At 36.7% G+C, this 27,910-nt stretch overlaps 1 protein-coding gene across 2 annotated transcripts in view; it reads right to left on the bottom strand.

The window, feature by feature from the left end:
- The window catches only part of DDX10 (DEAD-box helicase 10), a 214,275-nt gene that overhangs the window by 159,171 nt on the left and 27,194 nt on the right, over positions 1–27,910 (bottom strand). The window contains exons 10-14 of one of the 2 annotated variants that reach the window (XM_074356830.1): positions 19,824–19,925; positions 18,585–18,672; positions 15,659–15,747; positions 13,109–13,577; positions 7,683–8,661 (exon numbers count right to left, since the gene is read on the bottom strand). In XM_074356830.1, coding sequence (XP_074212931.1) covers positions 8,518–8,661; positions 13,109–13,577; positions 15,659–15,747; positions 18,585–18,672; positions 19,824–19,925 — 892 coding nt within the window. In that variant the 3' untranslated portion in view covers positions 7,683–8,517. Of the gene's footprint in view, positions 1–7,682; positions 8,662–13,108; positions 13,578–15,658; positions 15,748–18,584; positions 18,673–19,823; positions 19,926–27,910 lie in introns of those variants that run through there. The other variant, XM_074356829.1, reaches the window with a different exon arrangement.

Below are 27,910 nucleotides of genomic sequence, written 5' to 3'. Positions count from 1 at the left end.
AATAGTGATTTACACACATACCCTCTGTCTTTACTCAGAACTATATACACATTTAGACCTAAAATAAGCCACAGATGGACCATATTAGGATCAAACTGATCTCTTCAAGCAAACTCACTCTAAAATAAAATTACTGGTGGTTCAACCTAAGAAGTTAGTTTTTCTAAAGAATTTTCTCAACTATCTTTAGAAAAAGGTGAGAAGCCAAAATTTCACTTAAATTTTTTATTTTTCTCGAGAACACAGATGGCCACATCAAGCAAGCAGGTCCTAGAGATCAAAATAATCAATCTGCGGAGAAAAGGATGATGAATGAATTCAGTCAGGTTTAGGGAAGATTTCACACAAGGTATTTACTACATATCTAACCCAGCTTTTCAAATCTAATACATGGGTCCTATCTCGGAGTAACCCATTCAGTCAACAAATATTTTCTGATCCCTTAGGTTCCTGGTACATTTTTCTATCAAATGGTACAGTCTCAAATTGGGCTAAGGAATCTGATTAAACAGACAAAAGATCAACCAGATGTGAATTTAAAGAGGTTCTACTCCTTTGCTTATCCATTCATTCATTTCATTCAGCAAACAGTTACTAAGAACCTGCTATGATGACAGGCAACCCTGACAGATAATAAAGACACAAAAATGAATAATATATATTCCCGGTACTCCAAAGGTACACAGTGTAGTGGGGAAAACAAACAATGTGCCCGTGCTCAGTGCTTTGAGAGTGTAAGGTCAGGCTGTGTGGGATGCACGCTTTGGAGCACCTGACTCGGTCCCAGCAAACGTTAACTAGCCACTATTTTAGGTCTTATCAAACAAAAGCAACAGTTCTCACATGGCGGCATCTGTCTCTGGAATTCATGTTGATCATTTAAACTAAAGTAGTTTTCCTCCATTCTGATTTGGGAGAAGTAGACCAAAACAGAAAGACAGAAGGAAACAGCTCTGACTTCCGGCTGCTACCTAGCATTGAAGGACAGTCGCCCGCGGGTCTCTCTGCGTCTGCACGTCTTAAATCAGTTATTCTTCCAGATTACCTTTTCAAGGATGTGAATATAGCATACAGCCTTAGAAGGCAGAGATCGTATCTCCCTTGGGGGCCGTGAACAGATCTGCTCCTGACCAGGTTAATAAGGATACTGTCTCCCTCTGGATGAAGAATGGGCAGGTTGCCTAGCAGTCCTCTTCTAAGGCTGGGGGCTTCCTAGCTCTGACACAACCAATCGGTGGACAGCTCCAACCTGAGGTCACCTCTTTGTGGCCCCTGTGGAGTTTTAGAGGCAGAGAAACCAATGCAAACTTGAAGCTCATGCAGCCTGCTGTGCCATGAGCTGTCCAGCAAACATCTTATCAAAATGTGGCAGGCTAACTTGTGGCAACTAGGGTAGAATCTCAGACTCTTCATGGTTCTCAAAACCTAGAAATAATCTGTTTTTCTCTTTTCAATAATGAAAAGAAAAGCCAAATTAATCTGCAATTTCTACCACAGAACAGGGCTGGTTAATGGGAGGTGTAAGAGAGGTGGCCCAGTATACCACCTTTAATTCTGTAAGTATCAATCCATTATAAATCTGGTTAAAGAAGCTGCTGGTAGTAGACCGGCTGGAAACTAGATACGCAGGTAGGCTCCAGGACACTGATAACACCTTATGGGGGAATAAAAATCTTGCTCCCTCCTTTTTGTGGAAGGGGGAGAAATAGAGTATTATGTCTAAAAACACCCATTAAAAAACCAATACTTTGTTCAAGTTATTAAATAAAATGGTTTAATAGCCATTAAGACACCTATTACTAAGTATGCTTGAAACTGAGTCAACCTAAAAACTCTTAATGGAAAATAGTAAGAAGAAAGTAAGATTCACTAAAAGCTAGATTTTCAGATTCCTTAAAAAAAAAAAAGAGTTTAGTCTCAGAAGATTTGGCTGGGGAGTAGACACAGAACCTAAAAGAAATCTACCTGCTCTTTGATTTGTAAAGTTCTACTTTACGGCATGTTAGCAGATGGGAAAAACAATCCAGACAGATCAGAAGATACAGAGAAAAGAAAACAATGCTGAACCAAACCAGAGGGGAGAACATTACTCAGCAAGTTCTTGCTAAGTGTTTTTTGGAATACGCAACCATTTCCTACATCAAACATTCTGAAATCAGTGTACTTTCCAAAATTAGGTATCACAGCAAGGAAGAAAGCGTTCCGCTGCACTCTGGCTTCCCATGACAAAAACCAGTAGATATGAAAATGCGGACAGGGAAAGTCTCATGCTAATTGTGATCACTCAGAAGGTGTAATTGGAAATATGCCATTTAGAAAACAAACTCAGGTAGGAATTGTTATTTGGAGGCAGGTTTTATACTGATTGCCACCCAGAAATTAATTGATTTGCTTATTCTATCAATGTAAGGGGTGGGAAGGGAACAGACCAACAGGAAAAAATTGCATCAAGAGAGTTTATCCCTGAAAATATGAGCTTCATCCTTTATTTTCTCTCAGAAAAGTTGCAATATGTGATTTTTATCAGGCTTGCTGAATGCTTAGGATTTTCGTCAGCTATTCCAAGGACATTAATAGTGCCCAGTATTCTAAGGCACTTGTGCCTGGAGCTTAAAATTAATGCACAATAAGAGTCACCACTATATTGGCTTTATAAGAACTGTAATAAAATATCACTCTGTTTTCAGTCATTTATTATGCCAAATAAAAACCAGCAGATTCTCTGCCCAACAGTGTATCAGGACCGTCTGTCACCTCTAGTCTAACAGCCAGCAGGCATGCTAAAAGAAGAAAAGAAAGGAAAACAAACCAAAAGCAGCAAGAGTGTTCTTGGGGGAAAAAATGTCCAGAGATTGATGGTCTGCCTCTTGCCTAATAGAGATAAGCTTTTTGTCCTATGGCAAAAGACTCCAGGCTTGAAAAGTAAATAAAAAATTTTAAATTCACTTTATTGAAACTTCATTGGAGATGTTTCTAATTATGATTTCTTTAAGGAGAGCACATTATTGATTTCTTTTATTTTGATCCTAGGGAATGAAAGTGCGGTCAATGAATGCCACAGGAGAGGCTCATTGAAAGAAAATGACCCCACACTATAAACAAGCATTCAGTGTCTACCATGTGGGAGATCTGCAGAGAATGCAGCTACAAGCAACTGCTGCTACCTGCTCCCAAGGAGATGCATCTTACTACACATCTCTTTGTCTCGTCAATATGTCAACCAAAAGCCCACTTACCAATCAATTCTTCCTCTTAATCTTTCCTTCCTTCCTTGTTTAAAGTGCACTATTTAAACAAAAAACCAATACTAAAAAGGGCCAGCAAATCCTCATATCCCAATCGTGGTGTTTTCCGTTACAGAGGCAAATCTCATCCATCAAAAATAACCCAAAAGCATGAAAGAGTTCAAGGGAAATTGCACAAATTTCTACATGACAAACAGTATGCTCCATTCATTAAACATCATTCCTTACACACACTCAAACATCACACCACACTGCATTCTCTTCTGGCCACACAAACAGAAGAGGTGGGACGGGGCGCAGGGTAGAATACAGAAGGAGGCGATATGATCAAATGGTAAAAAGAGAAAAACAATCATCTAACCCAGAGAAAGAAAGAGAAGGCAGAGAAAGAAAAGAACCAGGGAAACAAAGAGAGATCCATTTCACTTTTTTGGTAATTTTTCGTTAACAGATTGCATAACATTATTGGTCTGCGATGGATTGGAAATTAAAATATTAGCCCTTCAGCAAACATAGCGTAAGAAGCACTGCCCTGAAGACTTTAAAAATTTAAACAGTCATGAAATCACTATGCTAAGCTTATACTTATTTTATAAGTATATAGTTTATACTTAGTTCTTAATATACCAGCATCCCTCTTCCCACTGAACTTTACTAAAGTGCCATTGCTCTGATTTACTTGCTGGTATCTGCTCCCAAGAGGATCTGAATTCTCTATCCATTCCCGCTACCAGGCTGAGCTTTCAGGTGCAATTAACCAATTGGCAAATCACACGCATGTTCAGGGCACCAGCAAAGCTGGGGTATTTTAAGAAAAAACGTTTCTGAAATAGCATATTTCAACAAAAGCAAGGAAGTGGTCATCATGTAAAAATAATAACTTGACTCTAACTGTTTTAAAATGTAGAATTCCTTTTATTTCAAATTACATATGGGCAGTGGGGGCACCGTAATCTTCAGTGCTTAAAACATCTAAATACTTAACCTAAAAATGGGAGAAGGGTGACTTACACACTCCCAGGGAGACGCCTCTGACCATCCCACTCTTTGAAATGCAACACCTCACCTCCTGAACTCTGCCTCCCCCTTGCCTTGCTTCATTTTCCCACAACACATGTATATATATTTTGTCCATCTCCCCCCTGCTAGAACATAAGCTCCATGAGAGGGAATGGTGATGTTCTAATGCCTGGCACATAGCAGGTGTGTGGTAAATATTTGCTAAAGGAGTGAATTTTTCTAAAATCATCATTAAGACTTCACTTAATAAGCCTTCATTTCACTTAAAATAGGAACAAAAGCTTCACATCAAAGCAAACATGATCTAATTCTGCCTGTCACCACTAGATGGCACTAGCTTCAGCTGCTGCCTTGGACTTGGATACAGCATGGATTTTTGAAGCTGTGTTTCAAAAACATATACTGAAAAGAACAAAGTCGAAAGGGAAATACATTTGGACAAATTGAAGAGTGAAATTCAGTGCCACCAAAAAGACAGTCCTCGCACTAAAAAGTTTTAGGTAAATATACATATAATGATGGCTTAGACTCAAGAACAAAGGATCTCATTAAGAGGATACTTGAACTAGTCTGTTCATAAGCAGAGAACCTGAATTCTCTAAAGTTATAGCTGTTATATATATATATATACACATACATATGTATATGTATGTATGTGTGTGTGTGTGTGTGTACACTTGTTGATGACTTTGAAAAGCTCTTTATTTCTGATTATCTTAACAGTCAAGGTCAAGGGCAACTTATATGACGCTCAAAGACAACATGTCCTATTTCAAATATTTTTTTCATTAACTCTACCTTAAAATGAAGATAAGCTGATAAATGTAGCTCCTGGAATTTAGGCTATAAAAAGTAGGTCATGATAAAATTCAGTAGTCAGCAGTTGCTTTAAACATTGAATATGTATAGAACTAGGAAATGAAAGGAAACAGGTCAAAATATTTTTGATATAATAATGACCCAGCATGTGAAAAAATAAACATCAAGCCGAAAACTTTCAGCTTTCCATTGTGAATTTACGTCCTCAGGAAATCATTTGCATACAAAACTCAAATAGGGAAGAAAAAATATATATATAGCAACTCACCTAAGCATCCACATCTACGTTTCAAGTCACACAGTAAACTATTCTTTTTGAACTGGAATGAAACTTTTAAGAATTAAGAACAAGATACCAAAAAAAAAAAAAAAAAAGGAAAGGAAAGGAAAGGCACCTGTAAGAAGACAAGAGAGCAGCTCCCTCTGAGCCACTCAATGATTAAGACTGTGTTCCACTTCATGGAACGAAAAATTAAGAATAAAGCATCCTGACTCCTAGGTTTTATTTTAAAGGGCTTTCCACTCTGTTTGATTCAACAGCATTACATAAGACCCTTGCACACAAAGGTTATGACAATCTCAGTAATCACCAGGTAGAGAGGCAATGGAAATTAAGACCTTCATGTAGGCACATTATGAAGTACCAAAAAGAAAAGTACTAGCAAAACAAACAGCTGGAATCCGGAGGCCAGTGGGATAAATAAGTAAAGAAAGGCTTTAAGGAAGAAGCAAGATCAGCACTGAATCTTGAAAGATGAGCTGTGAAAGGCGAGGGTGCTGAGAATGCCCTAGAATGGCATCCCCTCAGGGTAAGTGAAACACACTGGGGAGTCTGGGCTGGGGGGCTGGGCATGTAACAGGCTAGGGGCTAGCTTACAAAACCCGATTAAAAAGGATGAACTAAAGGGAAGCATGGAAGGTCAGCCACATGAAAAATATATATATATTGACTTGACAGAGGTTTGCAGGAAGATGCTTCAGAACAACAACATTTGGGACCAATTATGAGGCTTCTCCCACAAGCCAAGTCTGGGGTGAAAATGATCTGGGGCAGAATAGTGGTGGTGCTAGTGCAAAGTAAAAGAAGAGAAAAAGAACACTAAAAAAGAGACACTAAAATATAGAAATGACAGGCATCAAAAAAGCACAATCAAAAAAGTCAGCTAGGTCTGGGCATGACCAATTTCAGTCCTGCCACTTTCCCAATTTGGACCATTAGGCAAGCAACCGAACTTTTCAAAGCCTCTATTTCTTAACCCACAAAATGGGGATAACATTGCACAAGACTGTAATAAGAGTTCAAGCAATGAGACACAGTATTCAAAGGCAGGGCAGATTATAGAAAACCAACAGATGTTCATCGTTTCCCGATCTTCTTCTACAAAAACAAAGCTGTCTGCAAGAAGTTTCTGGAAATGAGTTAACGTGGTTCATTCCCATTTTTAAATTGAATAATTACGGGGGTTTGAAAACAGCTAAATCAGCACTCCCCTGAAGTAGTCCATCAGCATGCCCAATCACTCCCCAAACACAGGCATCCCTTCCTCTAGAATGTCCATTTTTAAATTAACAGCCTTAAAAGTATAAACAATATCCAACCATAGCCTAAAATCTTCTTTATAATACCTTCTAGAAGTATACTGCACAGTATTAATATCCACAAGAATACTGCAGTTAACTGGACAGAGAACTCAACCTGGAAAAATACTCGTATAATAATAAATTTCATTTAATGACTCCACATGAAATATCAACCCAGTAATTTATAACCAAGTGACTCATTTCTGCAAGGCACTGTGCTTTCCTCGTTACAGTCTGATTATATCCAGTTACGAACTCTCCTTAAATACCTGGCTGTGACGTCAAATGGACGTGTGATATCAGCGCAGGGCTTAGCGCTCTCCAGATCTGGGCAGGGCACTGATAATGCTCTATTAACTATGCTGTCGTCATAAAAGCAGTCTTGTTTCCTGACACTACACCTGGAATAAGTGAAATGCATTGCTTTTTCTTCCTACAATGTGTCCCGCTTCAGAAAAAGGCCTTATTTTCCCATGCTACCCCAGACACTGCCTAGCCACGGCACTGGCAAAGCGCCATCACCCCTTTACCTGCGGGCTCCTATTGTACTTTATCAAATGGGAAGAGTAGCTGACTTTCACTGTGCTCCTTCTACGGACACAGACTGTGCTGGCTGTTGTCTAAGCAGCACAACGACTCTGCCAAGTAGTTATTTTACAGAGGTGGACACTAAGGCTCAGAAACTGAAACTGAACAGCATGCCAGAAATAGCACACACTTTATTGCAGCCATGGTTTGGCTCATTCTGTACTCTTTGCTTAGAATTCTTTTTCCCCTTCCGATGAACTTATACCCATTACTTAAGGCACAACTTCCCTCAGGATGTCTTCTGAACTGTGGTGCCAATATGAACGCTTTAAAACATCTGGTTTCAAGAATCAATAAATGGACAGAAATCCAAGATTCTGTACTGAATTTCTGTACTGAAATTCTGGTTTAATAATCTGCTCTGAGGGGGTGGGAAGGGATAAATTTGGGAGCTTGAGATTTGCAACGGTTAATGACTATAAAAAAAGATAAAAAATAAAATTATTCTTTATTTAATATCTTGTAATAATCTTTAATGAAATTAATAATGAAAAAGAGTATGACAATGAATATATGTACATACACATAACTGGGACATTACGCTGTACACCAGAAATTGACACATTGTAACTGACTACACTTTAATTTAAAAAAACAGTAATAATAATAATCTGCTATGTTAACTAAAGTATAAGCTTCTGAAACTCATTAAGAACCTCACACACCTAGTAGGCACTCAGTAATTGCTGCTGGGAAGAGAGAAAAGAGAAAGTGAGAAGGAAGAGAAAGAGGAAAGGAGACAAGACAAGAGGCAGAAAAACTCCCAGCTCCCATATAGTGGAATCTTGATTCAGAACTTTGAATATTTTTATAAGAGAACACTTATAAACAACAATCTAATAATAAAGTTAGCTTATCTATGCTTTACCACCAACAGCGAGTTCTTGAAATACTAAGAATTTTGTGCCAAAATGTAAGAGTAAATGTAAACAGAATATAGATTCAACTCTAAGGACAAGTAATCTTTGAGTATCATTCAAACCATAATTAAAACTGATCTAAGTTTACTGCTGAGAAAGCTTTAAAAGGACACTTGCTAAGCTAAGATGGAATCCACCTGTCAGTCCCATTTCTAAACAATCATAAAATATGAGAGAGAAAAGGATATGTTTAGAGATTTCATTCTCATATTTAGGAACATGCTTTAAAGTCATTTTCCATTTAATTATTTTAATTATATATTTATTCATGCTCTTCTCTAACACTGGAGGTTAATTTTCAAGACACCCAAGAGCCAATAAAGCAAGACAAACCGAGTCCCTTTCTATGGTGGGCAGTCAAGCCACCTTCTCCTTAGCACCTGATCAGCCCAAGTGTGCTCTTTCCTGCCCATTTCTTTCATTGCTCCATCACTCATGACGACCTCTCCAGTGCTGAGGGGATGTGTTTCTCTGTCAATGCCTTGATCCTGTCGAACAGAAAAGAACTGTGACAGGGCAGTGTTCCAGAAGACACCACCTGCACCTGGCACTCAGCAATACCTCTCGTCTCCTTTTATGCCCAAGTCTAAACAGGTAAATATATCAATTCTGAATTCCAAGTGACTGCACACAATGGGAAGCCCAAAATTATTTACAGTTCTGTCAGTTACACTGGCATTACCCATTTACAGAAAGTAAACTACACACAAATGATGGCAGACAACAGGGGAAAGAGAATGTGATTTGACATCAGAAACAGATTTGAGTCCTAACTCCAACACTGTGACCTTGGAAAAGTCACTTAAAAAAAAGTCTTTGAAATTTTAAATAGTATCATCTGCCTTTCCTGTCATGAGGATAAAATTCATACTTGCAGGAAAGTATTTGGCATATGGTAAAATACCAAAAAATCTATTATTTTATAAATAATGATATGATAAATAAATTCCATGTAAACGATAATCCAATGTGTTCCCACTGACTCCGAGGCTCTACTGAGTTCTACAACTGCTCCTAAGGAGCAAGAAGAAAAAGATAATCAAGACAAAGGAAACAACCTGTGATACAAGTAACGAAACCAGTTCTCTTGTGTGCCTGGCATGTTGTGTCTAAAGACACGTCTAAAACAGGAGCAAAAATATGTGAACAAAAAGGTAGCAGTATCTGAAAAAAATACTTAGTCTCCCAAGAGGAATAAATTCATTTGTCTGTGTAAATGATAGTATTATTTCCCATTTTGTGAATGGTAAGGTTTTCTTTACCTTTATCAGGTCTATCCTTAAAAAATAGATAATAAAGGAAAAAAGCAGCCTCCAGTGAGTGATGGCTGCAACACAGTATGAAAATGTAAAATGCAAGAACCAAGGCTAAACAAGAAAGCCAAATGAGACTGTGGATACAAAAATCACACTGGAAACCAAACGCCTTGATAAAGAATAAAAAATACGACAATTTGAGTGCAAATAAGTATTGATTTGGAAAATTCAAAGGCAGATAACAGGTAAAGTTGACAACCTTTTTATTTCTATTTCAGCTAAAGAACCAATCATTTTAACTCTTTTTGTGTTCAGTACTAGGGAATGTGCAGAAAGAAACAGAAAAGCATTCCTTTATCAGCATCTCAAAATCCTGCAACTGCCCCAAAAGTTCCCTCACATTTGATACATACACCATAATACTTCCAGTTTATTATGGTAAAAAAAAAAAAGTTATTTTAAAGATAGAACTTTCTATAGTATAACATGCAACATATTCTTAGTTAACAAAATTTTACATCATTACTATCAGATACTTAAATTTACTATCCAAATTACAAAGCTTGGCCAGCTCAGGTATATCATTTAAGACAAATAAATAGGTCATTTATGCTCATGTTTATAGAAAGTGAATTCAACAATATCTTTCAAATCATTATAAGTCAATCAGGCAAATCATACTTAGTTTCAAAATACAGATTTCAAAGAATAAACTCTACAGATATAATTCACAGCAAACAAAACTATCAAAGTGAAAGAAGAGATAAGAAATTCAATAATTCACTTATTCATTCAGGAAGCATTTGTGAAATTCTCACTAGGTGACAGACACTGTTTCAGGCTGTGAACACACACTGGTTAGTAAGACAATAATTTTAGAAAATTCAAAATCCAGTAAGGAAGGCAGGCAAATAAACAGTTTTTTGTTTTGTGTGACAGAAGTTATAAAAAAAAAAAAATTAAAAGCCAGGAATAGTAATTAAGGTTTAAGGACTCTTGCAAATCAACAGGAGAGAGACCAATATTATAACAGAAAAAAAAAAAAAAAAAGAGGGGAAAACAAGCAATACACACACACAGAAATCACACAATGGGTAAATAAATGAATAATGGTCAATAATATAATCAATGAAAAATAAATTCAAACAATTAGTCAACATTTCCACTAATTGTTTTTCCAAAACAGTAAAAACATGAATATTCGGTGTTGGTGTGAGTAAATGGACACTGACACAGAGCCAGTGGGACAGTGATCAATACAACCTCTCTGTGGGATAGCGTGGCAAACTGTATTAAAGCTTTTAAAGTGTGTCACATTCCCAAAGTCATCACAGGAAAACTACAAGCCAATATCCCTTATGAACGCAGAAGCAAAGACCCTTAACAAAATATTAGCAAACGGATCCTAAAATAGATAAAGGCAAACACATCATAAGTGAGTGAGGTCTATCATGGGAATTTAAGGTTGATTCAACATTAGAAAAATCAATGTGCCAACAGACTAAATGAGAACTATATGTTCACCCTAAGAGTTGCAGAAAAAGCGTTTGACAAAAACTCATAATCCATTTCTGATAAAAACACTAAATCAGCAGAAATAGAATGAACTTTCTCAATCTGTCAAAAGCACTTACAAAAAAACCTATGGCTAACATCAGATGTAAACATCAGACTGAATGTTTCCCCTCCCTAAGATCAGGAACAAGACAATGGTGTCCATTCTCACTACTGCTATTCAACAAACAGTGTAATCAAGTAAGAAAATGAAATAGAAGACAAATAGATTGAAAAGGAAGAAATGAAACCATCTTCATTCACAAATACCATAACCACCTACAGTAAAAATCCAAAGAATCTCCAAAACAAGCCACTAAAACTAAATAGGACAGTTTAGAATAACTGGTACACAAAAAGTGTATTTCTATATTCCAGCAATAAAAAATGAGAAACAAATTTTTTTATCACTGAAAACTATAAAATAGTAAAAGATGAATCTAACAAAGTATGTGTAAGATATGCATGCTTAAAATTATCTTAAAATGCTGACATTAAAGAAGGCCTAAATAAATGGAAAAATATGTCATACTCATGAATCAGAAGAGTCAAAATTGTTAAGATATCAATTCTCCCCAGATTTCTAGATTCACTGCAATCTCAATGAAGATACAAGCAGACTTTTTATAAAAATTAACTAGCTGGTTCAAAAACTTATATGAAATGCTAAGGTCCAAAAATAACCAAAATAATTTTTTAAAATACCAAGTTGGAAGACTAACACTTTCGGTTTTGAGATTTACTATAAAGCTATACTAACGAAGACTGGTATTCTTGATGGAAGGACAGCTGTACAGAACAGAAGTGAGTCAACCTAGAGACCCACACATACACAGTCAACTAACTTTGAACAAAGAGTTAAGGTAACTAGAAGGGAAAAAGAACAATATTTTCAGAAAACAGTACTGGTACAACTGGATATTCATATGGGAGGGAACAGAGATAGCTGGGTCCTTGACCTTTACCTCACACCATACATAAAAATTAAGCTGAAATGAATACTAACCCTAAATCCAAGTACTAAAACTATAAAATCTTCAGAAGAAAACATAGGAGAAAATCTAAATCAGATTTCAAAAACCAGATTATTGGTCAAGAACATGAATACTAGAGTCAGAATACCTAGGTTCAAACTCCATCTCTGTCAATAACTAACGGTGTGCCTTACCATTTGATTACTCTGTATCTCCGTTTTTTAGCTCTTACTTGTATAATGCCTCATAGGATTATTCAAGGACTGAATGAGATAATGTCTAGAAAATGTCTAATTCATATTAAGTACTCAATAAATATGTTTGCCACTTTTAAGGTTTTTATTTAAAGAAACACCTGTCCAAGTTTCAGAGTTCAAAATTTAATATTTCCTCCTGTGAGTCTTAGAATTGCATCAAGAATAAGAATTCAGGTTCATTTTTCATTCAATTCTCTTTTTAAAAAAAAAGTGATCAAGAATAAGGCATACAAAATAAAAAGGAAAATAAGGAAAGGGCGGAGAAACATATTTACTTTGCACATCCAAGTACCCCAGGAAAAGGTGTATTATCTGGATTATCTCTTCTGTTCCTCCTAGCAGGTGTCTAGTAAGAAATAAAGGACCTACATGAAACTTTCAATAAACCTTCATAAGTGGCTTATTTTAAATAGAAGTGCTGGCTTTCTATTTAAGATTCTGGATTGGTGCCCAAAACCAAATGTCTCATTAAAACTAAAATTCATGTTTAGAGAGATTAAACTGCTATAAGGAACATTTGTAATTATTTAAATCAGAAAGTAGTATGTTAAGAATCACAATGAAGGATCCTCACACCATAAACCATGGGACCCCATCACCTTCCTTAACGTTATAATCATGACTCTGGCTACTTTAAAAACACGCACCGCAAAACCAATAAATGAGAAGATTAAAGCTGTCAACCTCTTAGAGTTTCCAAAGTTATAAAAAATGAAAATCCTCTGGCACCTATTCCATCTTTAGGTATAAAGATGGAGGGAGAGTCCACAGCAAAGAAAACCATTCTACAGATTTCTCCTACTTACTTTCCTACAGTTCCCCAAAGGCAACAAGCAGAACATGGTAAGAAGTTGGGGGAAATAAAAGAGGACACTCCACTGGGAGCAAACTTACCTGTGATGTTTTATTCTCTTTAAGATTCAACCCAAACACATTGTGCCGCTTCACCTTAAAGAAGTCAGCATCAAGGCCGTCTTCCTCCTCCTCCTCATCTCTGTCCAAGAACTGCACAGGAACTTCCTTGGTCTTCTGTGACTCTTCATCGCTAGGGACACACTGAGGTTGGGACCCTTTTGCTTTTGCCAGCTTCTCTTCCATTCCTTCTTCATCTTCCTTCTCTTCATCACTAATACCATCATCCAGTCTATACTCTGTCTCTTCTGGTCTTTTTCCACCTTTCTGAAGAATCGACATCTTCTCATTGAAGTAGGCTCTAAATTCTTCCACTTCATCACTGGTGAGGGAGGGAGCCCTTGGCTCAATGACTTTATTATCTTGGCTCACCACCTGTTCTGTGGTGGGTTGCAATTTTTGCATTCTCTGAAGAAATCTGACCCGTGGTGCCACAGCAAGCCCGAGAGACCTTAAATATGAGCATACGAAAACAGCTATCTCAATACACTGTATTGATGTGTGTTTGTGAGTTTATTATGAAATGATTTGTCAGGAGTTGAGATTTTTAGTTTTCTTCTTAGAGAAAATGTTCCTCTGAGATACAAGTCAATCTTGACAGCTTAGATGACCCAAAAGATACTGAATAACTGTCAGAAAATATTGAAGACATCTCATTTTCCATTAAGAGGTTAACATGGTACAAAATAAAGAGATGAGACCAGAAACAAGGAATGGTTCAAGCTCTAGATCTGCCTACTTCCAATATAACTCTCTCAGGCTCAGTTTCCTCAAATATGAGTAACAATATCTACCAGGCCTACTACAGTTGTTGTAAATATCTGATATACTAACCATATGAAAACACTTTGTAGAATATAAATACTAACATAAATACTAGCAGGAAAAGGCATGGCCATGAAAGAACAAAACACAGCTCCCTGCAATGAATGAACTCAAGCATTATCATCCTTCCTTCTAAGGCGTAACGTAACACAATCACTTCTATAAAAAAGGATTTTTAAACCAGAGACCAAAAAAAGAAAAAAAAATCTTATGTTCTCTTTATAAAATCAAGATTTACTCTCTGATCAGGTCTTTCCCGGCTTCTGACTTCCCACAGATGGACTGGAAAGCAAGGCCTGATATAATAAAAAGCTAACGTTGCCACATGGATCCACTGCCTTTTTCCTATAGACATGACTCACAAAAACTGAGAGGTATCGTTGTAAAACGTGGATTCAGAAACAGAACTGTTGAGGTTCACAACCTGGCTCTGTCACTACTAGCTGTGTGATCAAAGTGCATTATTAAATATGTATGTATATGCATGACTGTGACATTGTGCTGTACACCAGAAATTGGCACAGTGTAACTGATTGTACTTCAATTAAAAAAAAAATCTCTATATACAAAATGTCCCGTAAATATGGCCCTGCAGCATTAAGATCTGTGCCTCTCCTGTTTGCTAGTATCACAGCTACGTCAATGACAAAACAGGGAAAGAATTTCATGAAGCAGAAAAATCAGCTAATAATCTAAACAATGAGTCGTACTCAGAAATTATAAAGTGGTCAACAGATAAGTGAACAAAAATGTGTCCATGGCATATGATTCTCCATCCATTACCTAAACAAAAACTCAGTGATCTTACTCTGTTATCTAGCAAATTAAATGGTTTTAAAATGTTACTTTTGACAAATTACCTGGTATACTGAACTTGCAATCTAACATGAAGAAAACAGCAGCTCACCCAGATACAGATTTTTATTAGACTCAATTTAAAGGTAAAGGCACTCAAATTCCTGGAGAGCAGGCCAAATATATAGACCCTGCCTTGAAAGTATATATTTCATCACAGACTAGGAGATTTCATGCTGACGTTCAAAGTATGATTAACCTCAAGAGTGCTTCTATAGGATTTCATCAATGCCCTTCCCACAGGTAGGACTCCATTGAGAAATGGATGCTCCTCCTTAAAGCTGAAAAGGTTAGGGTAAAAAATCCTTCAAGTACTAAGCCAAAACAAGACCAAGAGTTCCGTTCTCATATAACAGTAAGCTCAATTGCCAAACAGGGACGTTTTTGCCCTGGGAACTGTGAGCACCTGCAAGAAACACCAAGACACAAAGAATATTCAGGCAATAAGCAGCATGGAAAACCAATCTAAAACAGGCGACTTGCATCCAAAGCATAGAAAGAACTGTCTGTGCTAAACCAGGCCCGCATCTTAGAAAACAAGAGGACTACAGACAATTAAAGATTTCAAAGAACACTTATCAATTGCTCTCCATCTACTTTAAGACCAAATTATAGGAAACAGCCAGAGCAACTCTCAGGAATTTATACTTACAAGTAAGAAACTTCTTCCTGACTGAACTGAACACTCAACGAGCTTTCTACAGTTTGAACACTCTTTTTCTCTGCAAATATTTAACAGATTCTTTTAAGGTAAGGCAGAGTGGCTTAAACTAAGACTCTCAGAACCAGGTTTCAAACAAATTCCCTCTGACTTTGAGGACTCACAGTCAGAACTATAATATGAATACTCACAGGGCATATTCAGGTATAGGTAGCTTGCTCACATCAAATATCTCTTTATCCTTCATCAGATAGACGGAACGTATATAGGAGACAAAACACTGTAAACACAAAAGGTTGAAATGTATGATGTGTAACAGTTAGAAATGGAAAATGAATTTTAACCAAGATAAAAGAAAATTAACCAAAGAGACAAATTCAAAGACAGTGAAAAAACCTAAAAAAACAGTTGAGTATATCTCAACTCCACAAAAACAAAAAAACCTACCTTTTTAGAAATGCAGTATTAGAAAAGACTTTAAATTTGGTTTCATCAAGCCTACTCAATACAAAATATAACCTTCTCAAAAAGCTTTCTAGAAGTTAATGTCATTCACGTCCATTAATGGGAAGAAACATGGGCTTTGGAATAACACAGTTGATAATCTGAGCTCCACATTTTACTAGCTGAGCAAGTTCTCATTTCTCTGTCAGTGTCTTCATCTATCAAATATAATATAATAGCACCTTCTACTTAGAGTGTTATGAGAATTAAATGAGAAAAAATGCATGCAGAATACCTGGGCATATTTTCTGCAATACATTAAGTACAAAATAATACCGGTTATTCTTACCAGAAACATCCTTTGACTACTACTACAACAAAATAAAATTTTACTGCACTTCATTAAATTAAGCTTAATAAAATTGTAAGGAAAAAGTTTATTCCTAAAGCTTTTCCTTTTTTATTATAATTTCAAATAATTCATCATAATTTCAAGTAGTGTGTCATTAATTTGTAATCTTTCTTCTGTTTGTGTTTAAAAAAAAAAAAAGAAAGAAAACTCTATGTCAAGAGCTATTACAAACTAAAAAGTAAACATGATCCTGGATACTCTGTCAGTCTGTAATATAAACAGGCAGCAGATGATGAAACATATCTAAGTAAGCAATTTTATTTTTTGGTTTTAAAATTAGTTTTTGTAAAGTACATTTAATTCCCATTTCAGTATTTCCTAAACTTCACATTGTCTCTAACTTTACACTTATCTTTTCTTCAAGCCATTTACATTAATCTTCAAACCATTTTCCCTGTCTCTATAGGCATTAAAATGAACAATTCAAGGATAATTTTTCTCCCCTACAGTTGTCCACAAGGAATCAGTTGCTTATCATTTCTGTTCTATCCAGATGATAATCAAAAGCTAGAAAATCACTTCTATGAAACTAGATAGCTTGCTGCTACTGGCAACACGTTAGCCATTCTGCTAAACCATGCGTGACACCCAATAAATCACATCATTTATTTCAATGTGCTTCTCTATAATCTTTGTTCTGGAAGGCTCACTTGTATGCAGAAACCAGTGAAACAACACCCTTCCAGTGTTTCGTATTTCCCAATTCATAATTGAATGACTTGAATGTGGTTAAGTCACAATATATCAGAATTCATGTATATTATTTTCAAATGAGTATTATTATTTCCAAAGCTTCTAAAAGATTTAACTCCTAGCTTGAAGTATGTCTACTGGACAAAACAGGAACACATGCACACAAATGTTTTCATGCCCAAATATATGCTCAAAAATTTTAAGAAAAAAAAAAACTGTTTAAAGACCTTTTTCATTAGATTTCAGGTGAAGTGAGCTTACAGAAGTCCAACTATGCCATAGTTCATTATTTGGTCCTCTTATATTTCGGAATTAATTTCTCCTGATGTATCAGGGAAGTTCTTTAGAAAGTCAGACCTGGATTTAAATCTCAGGTCTGCCACTTAATAGCTATGTGACCCTGGACAATTTTTAATTTTCTCACACTCCTACTTTACCATCTATAAAAGCAAATCAATATCACCCACTCATAGGATGTTGGGGAGATCAGATAACACGACGCATATGAAACTGTCCTGTAATAGGGTCATGCCATGGCTTAGTGCCTAGCACATACTAAGCATTTGAATTGTAGCTTTTATCATTAACATTGTTATATCAAGCAGAGCAATAATAATTCAATAAAATATAACCTAGGTTATTTCTCAAATGTAAGATCTGCTCTTTAAATAAAACGTCTTTGCTCAGAATACCCAGTTTAACAAACCATAACACAAAAGCCTGACCACTGCCTTTCCCCGCTCAGGCTCCTCTATCCACTTAGGATGCCCTTCCCAGACCTCCTTTCTATCTCCTTCCTCCCAGTCTCTGAGCCCCTGCTCTCTAACTCACTGCTGATGTGTTATGGAAGATGCAGGTGTAGATATCCCACATAGATTTCGTAACTGAAATATAAGTGTTGAAAATGAAGAGCTTCATAAAGGAAGACCCAAATATCCATTGATTCAAAGACTGGACAACTGTAAGCACAATGCAAAATAACTTCACGTCTTCCTTTTCTAAAGAATCTATTGCTGGGTACTCTGAGAACTAAAAAATAAGTTTAACTAAAAGTGACAACTCTTTGTGCATTTGCCAACCAAGAGGATTTCTAAGTCCAAAAAAGCATTTGGGAACATTAAGCCATATCTATAGATTAAAATCTCATTCCTAAAGACAATTTAGCAAGAGGGCTATGCTTTCTAGAAATTTAACCTGATATAGGATATATTAATCTTACAGTCAAGAAAGTGCAGTCAGGAGTTAATAGCAGCTTTACTGAAGAAATCAAAAGATGATAACTTTGTCAAGTATATTAGAAATTCAGCCACTGTGCATTAAAAATCATCATTAAGAGAATTTTCTATATGTCTGACAAGATTATGGACAAGTAATAGATATTTCCCCTGGTTACTCTAAGAAATACATAATTTTTTCAAAGTTAAAGAACAAGCTACACTTATCTGAAAGTTATACTACCTAAATATCTGAAGCATAACCATGTAATCTAGAAGTAGTAGAAAATGATAAAGTTTAACTTTAATATATGCTCTATTGCAATGGAGGTATCCAATTCAAAAGTGACTTACTCTTTGAGCTCTTTCTTTTAAATCTCGGTCTTGAGCCAAAAATGATTCCAATTTTTTCTGAACGTCTATAAGTTTTTCTGGATTGATTCTTTTGGAAAAAAAGATAAAGGTTAAACTAAGACATCTCAATTTTGAAAACTAAAAATAGTACACAGCATTTTCCTATTCTCCTCAGGATTTCTAAATCTACATTATTTCTCACCTATACACTAGATTAGACTGAAATTACACTAGACATAAATTTGACTGTCTGCATATTTTGAATAATGCAGGAAAAAGAAATTAAAAAATCAGACATTTTCTCTAAACAGCCCATGCCAAGTGAATGAAAGGCTAGGCTAACATCACAATTAGGAACGCTTAGTTCTGAAGTCTTTAAAAATAGAAATAGCTCTCATGAGAGGTGGATCACTAATGAAATGGAATAAGTGAAAGCAAATATCATTTTTTGTAAGTTTGTTTTCAGTCAAATATCATAAAACCAAATTTAAATAATAAACAAGTAGCCAAGGATATAAATATTGTTTTCCTTATCTAGAAATTAAGCATAATAAAACAGAACCATTACTTAAATCTGCCCAGGTAGCTACAGGGAAGAATGAAATCCTTACAAGGGTGTATTCAAGGTTTTCAAAGGAAACCCCACTTGCTTCCCTCAGTTTAGACTGAACCATTTTGTTCCTGCAAAATGGTGGTGATAGGTAGTGGGAGATGAGGTGTTTTTGTATTTTTTTTAATTACACAAAATACCAAAATATACAAAGGTAGAAAACTTTCACTCAGCCTCAACAATTATAACCCACATCCAATCTTGTTTCATCTCTAAACCCTTACCCACCCCTCCACCCCAACTAACCACTCTCCAAATTATTTTCCTCCAAATAAAGCCAGGATATTTCAAGGGTCCCGACACAAGTGATACTAGAATCAGTTCTAACTTCTTCAATGACAGGAGAGCCCTAGCCTCTGAAATGAACAGACAACCCTAATTTCATCCAAGAGGTTTAATCTTTTCAACCATCAATGCTTCCCGATGCTAAGAAGTTCTCTTTTTTATCTTATTTTCTCCACTGACATTCTTCTAAAAAAAAGTCATTAAAAACAAAGCAAACAAAAAGTCAAAAACCAGACAGCAGAAAAGATCAGAGGGAGGAGGGAATTAGGTATATGTAATTAGGCATAATAATTTCATGCCTTCATTTTCCTAACAATAACATCAAGACGGCAAATAGCTCTTACTTGATTTCTTTCACAGGCACTTTCTTCTGAAGGAGCTGCTGCACCATCCCTTTTTCTTCTGAGGGAAGCAGAATTAATAAAGCTTCACCATCCTCTTTGTATCTAAACAAACAAAAAAAAAAATGAAACCCCTTCCACATTAATGCAACCTGTGTTTTACATTTTAACAGTTTGGTGACTAGGTAACAAGAAAGGAAGGACACCAAATTAGTAAATATTAGGATTGTCATTTTTCTTAATCTGTGACAACAGATAACAGAAAACTAGGGCTCTGAACAGCCTTTTCAAATTTTCATCACTAGTTATAATTCCTAGTGCATTTTAGGCTATACCACAGAAGAAGAAACAAATCCGTTAAGAAGAATTTCTTAAACAGCTCTCTACCTATAGCAAGGAGACCATGTCTCACTCAAGCCACTAGTGTTGTAATAAAACTAATCATTTAATAAACATGGCATTCAATAAGTTAAGGAAATCAAAGTATCTTCCTGGGGATTTTTCTTATTTAGAATAACACAGTTCAGAGTTCTGAGACATCAGTTACGAGAAATGGATCTCCGCTCAGGCAAAAAGCTTGCCTCTAATCCATGACCTCCCTTCCCTCACCTAGTACAGAGGCACTACCAGAAGCTTCTACATAAGCAGGCCACAAGGCACCCATAGCTGCTTGGAGCTCCTTTTGCTACGTACATACAGATTTCCTTGCTACCTCAGATACTACATGCAAGCAGTTAAGACAGAACGGAATCAGGTATTTGCAGAAATTTCTTAAAGACACAAAACAAAAAGTAATATCAAAGCACTTTCTTCAGGGTTCACGCTATAAAATGTAAGGGCAGATGACTTTTTATAGTTAACCAAATAAACTATTTACTGAGAAACTTTGTGCCAGGTATAAGTTGTGAAGAACAAAAATAAACAGGAGATGAATATCCCTGCCTTCAGTGATCTAAAACCTAACTGTCTAGAAAAGACACACACACAACAGCAGCAAGAGATTCATAAAAATAGCCCCAAAATGGTAAATCAGTTAAGTAAGAAAGGAGAACCACCGGCAATAAACGTCATGAACTCAGAGTGAAGGAAGGCCACTCAGGGTGAGCCAGAGAAAAAGAGCAACACGTTACAGCAGATGGAATCCGAGGTGGGCCTTAAAAATGGACAGAAAGGGAAGAGCTAAGGTATCCCAAAGAGGGAGAATGGCATGAACAAAGGAGCGGAAACCAGAAAATATAAGACAAATGCAGAGTGAACTAAAGAGAGGAGAAATTCAGCCGAAGCTGGCGTATGTAAGTGGACAGCAGAGAAGATTGCTGGAGAGCACACGCGAGTCTGGTTTTGGAGGACCTTGGATGCGCCTGTCGAGAGAGACTGACTACCACTGTATATAAGCAGAACTTTACCACTAACACTGGAGGGAAACTGGCTTTGTTAACTTATGGTCAATCCAAAGACTGAAGGGCAATTTTCATCTCACGTGTTGATTTAAAAATTCTATTCTTACCCAGAAGGGTAAAAAAATTCCAGTGTAATGCCTTTACGGAAGTATACGTATGTGTATAGATGTGTGTGTATGGGTGCATTTATATATCTTTACGTGTACAATGACAAGTGAAGAAGTATGGAATAAAACATCAGAGGTCTTAAAGGTTTTAAGTTAATACATAAATCTAAAAAAATTAAAGGGCTACTATACGCCAGGCACTAAAACAGAGTGATAAAACAGACATAGTTCTGGCTGTCGCAGAGCTTACAGACCATTAGGGGCAGACATAAAACCTGTAATAACAACAAAGTGGTATAAATGTTCCAGCAGACATACAAGAAGCTGTAAGAACACGTAACACAGAGCTCTACTGAACGTGCTGTAAGAACAAAAAAAAAAAACTGCTTGAGGAAATGGGAAATGACATATAAAAAGCTGAGACTTAAAAGAATAATCCGGAATTAGTCAACTGTTAGGAAGTCAACTTTTCCAGGGAGAAAACAGCATTTGAGAGAATCCACTGGTTAGTTTTGGCTACTTCATGTCTGTTTGCTTTTTTCTAGACTTTCTAAATGCTTGTGTATTAAACATGGATAAGAAAGCAAACATACATTTACTTCTTTTACTAAATATGTTTCATAACTGAAAAACCTCCTCATTGTATTTCAATACAGACCAGTATGACTCAAATCTTTCGTCTTAATTTACTATGAAGAAATATGAATTTAAAGCATTTCCCCTAAGCACTAAACTATCTGTGAAGGCAGAAATTATCAGTCTATGAAATAGTGAGGCAACCAGACAAACAAGGTATCTGAGAGACATTACAACTTCTGAAGTCCCAGGAATTCACCAAGGACAGGGCGAAAGCCAAAGGGGACAGAGATCAGTTAACACTGACCACTACGTATGCACTCACCAAATACCCTCCAAGCAGCCAGACTCTTGGGGTGAAGCCAGTTACCTTCACAAGCAAAAAGGCTTATTTCATGTGGCACAAAGAGAAACATTTGGGAAGAAGAGAGAACACTGGGTTGAAGCGAAACAAATCCTTTTAACATTCTATATCCAAATTCAGAGATGGAGAGAGAAAGTACCAAGGCTCCCAATTAAGCTTAGGCCAGAACTACAGCAGAGGGGTACAGAGAAATCGCTAGGTTATCAAAAAGGCATCCAATGAACATCTGGCCTTCAGACTGACTCATAAGCAAGAGTAAGTCTAATCACCTACATCAATCTTATCTACCCACTCATGCATCCAGGGATAATCTCGGAGGATGCGTTATGAGTAGAGTCACAAAAGGGCCATATCCAAACCCTTTAACATTACAGCTAACAGAACATACACGTAAAAGGCTAAGGTTAAGACAGACTGCAACATGAAATTTAGAAGAAAAAGATTCCCAAAGGAAAATGGAAAAACATGTCCCGAGGTCAAATTCCGCAAAGCAAGTATCTTTTAATAAAGATCATCACTGTTTATTTTACCTGTTTTTACATCACATACATCCTTTCCCAGAAACAATGTAAAAGCACAAATTATATCCCACATGTCAACACCCAAAATTTTCCAGTAAGCTTTTATTTCAAAACTAAAAGCACTTTTTAAAAGGCATAAGCACATTTCCTTTTTTAAAAAAATTCTTACAAGAATAATCTATTTACCCATGAGTTAGCTTTTAGATTTCAAAAGCAATATCCAAAGCCTGAGGCTAAATATATGTATAAAGAAAAATAAATGTTCTTCATAAGACCTACATTTTAAAACTCTATATATTTAGACAGATTATCTTAAGAGACATTGTAGGCACCAAATAAAAAGCCCTGCATCTGAAATGTAACAAAAATCTCATTTCCACCATCAGTGTTAATACTATGCTATGTTTATGTAACTCCTTAGAATTTACGATGAGCTTTATTTTACATTAATTTGCTTGTCTTAAAAGCAAGCAACCAACATGCTTAGCAATGTATTTACAATAAACTCTATTCAATTACAAAAAACAAACAAACAAACAAGCAACCAACAGAGGAAGCAAATAAAAAATAAAGTTCCTGAAAGGTCAAGAAGTTGGCCTAAATAAATAAATCAGCTGATCACTACACGGACTTTAAACTTTCAATACTTCTTTTCAGCTCTACCAGGATTCCCTCCAGAAAGGAGGATCCTCTATCTGATCATAATTGTCTGATTATCAGTAAACTTAATACCCTACAGCTCAATTGTACTTGTAGCTAAAATAGGAGAACCAGACCACTGGCTCTTGGATCACAGTGGTAACTATTTCCTTGAAATAACCTTGAAACAATATGGCCAGAGGAAGGGAAAAAAGTCTTGCCATTCTGTCAGTAGTTTGCCTTCTACCCAAGAACCATTAATCCTCCAATTCAGATTCCCCAACAAAAACTCCATTCTGGTGAGTCTTTTAGTGGCCCTTAAACCTTGTTCACTTCTACCTTCAACCATTGCTGCAGCGTGATCTGGCAGTGTTCATAACTGCCTAGCCACTGAGTGCTCCCAGCCTGGTTCTCCAGGTTACCAATCAGGTTATCAAAGAGCATTTAGAATGGTTCCATTTTTGCAATTTAAAAAAATATATATACATACAGATATACATAAAAAAGAAACTTTTCTAGAATTTAGGTGGTTTAATTGTTTTGCCATTGCCAGGAATTTGAGTAATAAATAAACATTACTTTTGTAGGATACACAAGTTAATAAAAAAAAAAGTAAAAAACTTTATATGCTTTTAAAATCTACATCTTTTATATCATTCTTTCCTCATTTAACACACATCTGAGTACTACCAATGTTAGTTATTCTCTTATCTTGATCATTAAACTGAGGAGACATATGAATTTGCCTTTCACACCTAATATACATCATTTGTACCTAAAAGCTAGTCATTTAAATATCTGGTGAGTGAATAAATGCAAACAAACCACTAGAAACTGCCCTCACAGATGAAATACTGGATTTGGAGATAGGAGAACTGATTTCAAGCCTCGGTTATATTATTCATTAGCTTTATAACCTTGGATATTGAGTTTTTTTTCCACTACATATTGCATTTTCTTATAAGTTATACAACTTGAATGAGATGGCCCAGGTCCCTTCAGGACTAAATTCCATACCTGTGACTCTTAATATACTAGTCACTGTTCACAACACAAGTATGATGGAGAAGTAGAGAAATGGAGAGCACTGTTGGTCACATGCTGTTATTCCACTTCCCTTCTCTCTCTTCTGTCCCCTCCCTGTGTCTGCTTCTGTTCTCCCTACACCTTAGCCTTACCTGCGGCAACCAGCCCCCAGAGCTCCTGTCACTGTGGGAGGACAGTGCAGTCAGCCATGCGGATGCAGAAGGACAGCCATAGGAATCAGAGTCCAATTGTTCTGTTCCTCCTGCACAATGTGGTACAAAGGAGAGCTTATTCCAGGGAAAAGGGTATCTCTGACTCACAGAATATCTAAAGATACTACACGAGATTTAAAAGAGAAAAAGACAGACTGGAAAGCATTCTGGGAAAAATAAAGCCATCTGCAGCCTAAGATCTTGGAAACAAAAAGAGATATGCCTTGATAGGCTCAGCGGTTTGACAAATGAGGTTCACCGTAAAATAACTGGAAAGAAACCAAGCTGGCTAACACGTAATGCATGGGAAGCTTCTAGCAAACTGATTAAGAACAAGGGTTCATGAACTGCACAGGGAAAGGGTAGAAATCATTAAACTCTGTCAACTCTGTCCTCAGGAAAGAATTTTTTTTTCAAAAAAACTAAAGCTTTAATAGATCAAGAACAAAAAGAAAACCCATACAGAAGTGACACTGATACCACCTAAGTTACACTTTCAGGAACCGGAGAGATATGGTTAATCTCATTTTACAAGAGAAGAAACTGAGCTTTAAGGAGGTTAAGAACACAATCTGAGGGTACACAGCCATCAGATGACAGAGCCATATCCAAACCTAAACTTCTTGACTTTTAAGGACAATGTTGGATCAACTAAGGGATATTTATCTCATAGTCCCAACAAAGAAGGAAAATGTACATATTTTTAGTTTATCCTCGTGACCACAAATGGCAGCCAATTTGAACAGAAACATCTACCTTCTTTCTCGAAGTACCTGATTTCATGCATTCTAGAAGCCCTGCATGGGAGCAGCAGCCACTAGACTCCCTTAAATGAAAATGGCTAGTTTGGGGTACACTGGCGAGAGCATGAGTTATAGAGTCAGAAAGACCCAAGCATAAATCCCAGCCATGGGACCTCTGCATGATCTTAGACACATTCTGCCTCATGATCTGACGGTTTCCTAATAAGAAGACTCTCTCATGAGGCTATTATAAAGGCTAAACAAGTTCATTCATATTCACCCAGATACTTACTGAGCGTTAGAAAGTGAATGGCTACGCCACAATCCATCACTCATGTGGGGGTGCAGGGGAAAGGGGTAGGGATGAAGCTGCCCTGGCCAAACATTTTTAAAAAGCAATACAGTCAAATCTCTTCATAAACATGCTAATGACAAGTTTCCTGGGAAACAAACATGATACATCTGCTAGCATGAGAGTCCTCATTGATGAGATGCTAATACAATGTACCAGCGTTGCTTACAGTCTATGGATTTAAGGGGTAGGTTTCAGGGTCAGCCTTGTAACTATACCAATGACCCACCTGTGTAAGTGATAAACCTTGTATATCACTTAGGGACTTTCAGGTTAATCTGGACCAGAGCACACCCTGATGTGGCAAGAATGATCCTGTGGAGCTGTGAGGGAGGTCCCAGACTCTCCCTGCTTCACATATACCTCACAATTACAACTCTATACTTGAAATTACATATTCGAACAGCTTGATATTAGGTATGGTAGGCAGCTTCCAAATTACTAACTTCCAATAACCTGGGCCTCCTGGACAAGATGAAGTGTTGACCTTGGTCTTAGCTATGTTTTTTTCGGTTTAACACCAAGAGCAAAGGCAACAAAAGCAAATATAAAACAGTGGGACTATATCAAACTAAAAGGCTCCTGCACAGAAAATATTTGCAAATCATGTATCTGATAAAGGGTTATAACATCCAAAATATTCAAGGTGCTCATAAAATAGCAAAAACCAAAGAATCTGAGTCAAAAAAATGGGCAGAGGACTTGAGCAGACATTTTTTTCAAAGAAAACATACAAATGGCCAACAGGTACATGAAAAAGCTCTCAACATCACTAGTCATTAGAGAAATGCAAATGAAAACCACCGTATCATCTCACACCTGTCAGAAGGACTATTATCAAAAAGACTGGAAATTACAAGTGTTGATAGCAAGGATGTGGAGAAAGGGAACCCTTGTGCACTGTTAGTGGGAATGTAAATTGGTGCAGTCCCTATGGAAAACAGTATGGAGGTCCCTCAAAAAAATCAAAAATAAAACTAGCATACGATCCATCAATTCCACCTCTGGGTTTTCACCCAAAGAAAACAAAAACACTAACTCAAAAAGATATATGCATTCCCATGTTCACTGCATTGCTTACAATAACCAAGATATGGAAATAATCTAAGTGTCCATCAGAGGATAAGTGGATAAAGAAGATATGGTATATGTACACAATGGAAGATTACTCAGCCATAAAAAAGAATGAAATTTTGCCATTTGCAACAACATGAATCGACCTCTAGGGCATTAAGCTAAGGGAAATAAGTCAGGAGTAGGTGGGGCAAAAACAGATTCAAAAAAATAGTGAAAAAAGTCACAGACATCACAAGAAAAAAAAATTCTGTAACTATGTATGGTAACAGATGTTAGGCTTATTTTGATGATCATTTTGTAAAATACACAAATACCAAATCATTATGTTGTACGCCTGAAACTAATAAAATGTTGTATGTCAAATTATTAACAAAAAATAGATGGAGTGTGACTTCTGAGTCTAGGTCACAAAAGTCATTGCAGCTGCCACTTTATTCCTTCTTACCCTCTCATTTGCTCTCTGATGAGGCCAGCTGCCATGTTGTGACAAGCCCTCTTAAGAGGAGGCCCACATGGAAAGGAACTGGGAGACACCTCTAACCAACAGCCAGCAAGAAAAATAATCCTGCCAATAAAGGCATGAGTGAGCTTGGAAAGGGATCCACCCTTCGTTGAGCCTATCACAGTATCTGTGACACCTGGACTGCAGCCTTGTGCCAGACCAAGAGCCAGAGGACCCAGATGTGCCACACCTGGATTCCTGACCCACAGAAACCATGAGATAATATATGGTTCTTGCTTTAAGCCACGAAAAACGTAGGGTAAATTAATTACACCACAATAGATAATTAATATGTTATCTCTGATTCGTAAGTCTGACTTGAGAAACTAATTGTGTTATCTCAAGTGTCTACGCCATGCCAGGCCCTGCTCCAAGTGCTATGAGAACATTGATTAAGTAGACAAACTCCTTTGCCTTTATGGAGCTTACCATCTAGCGAAAAAAGGAAAAAAACAAAAACAATAAATACAGTGAGTAAATGCGCTATTGTATTTGAAGGTGGTAAGTGCTACGGAAAAAAGAAAATATAGAGCAAGGAAAGGAGTGGTTGGGGCCGTGTAAGAAAGACAGC

This window comes from Camelus bactrianus, chromosome 33 (assembly GCF_048773025.1).
Source record: "Camelus bactrianus isolate YW-2024 breed Bactrian camel chromosome 33, ASM4877302v1, whole genome shotgun sequence".
NCBI lineage: Eukaryota > Metazoa > Chordata > Mammalia > Artiodactyla > Camelidae > Camelus > Camelus bactrianus.
The sequence above is the reverse complement of the archived record's forward strand: the minus strand, read 5'-3'. Positions and strand labels throughout refer to the sequence as shown.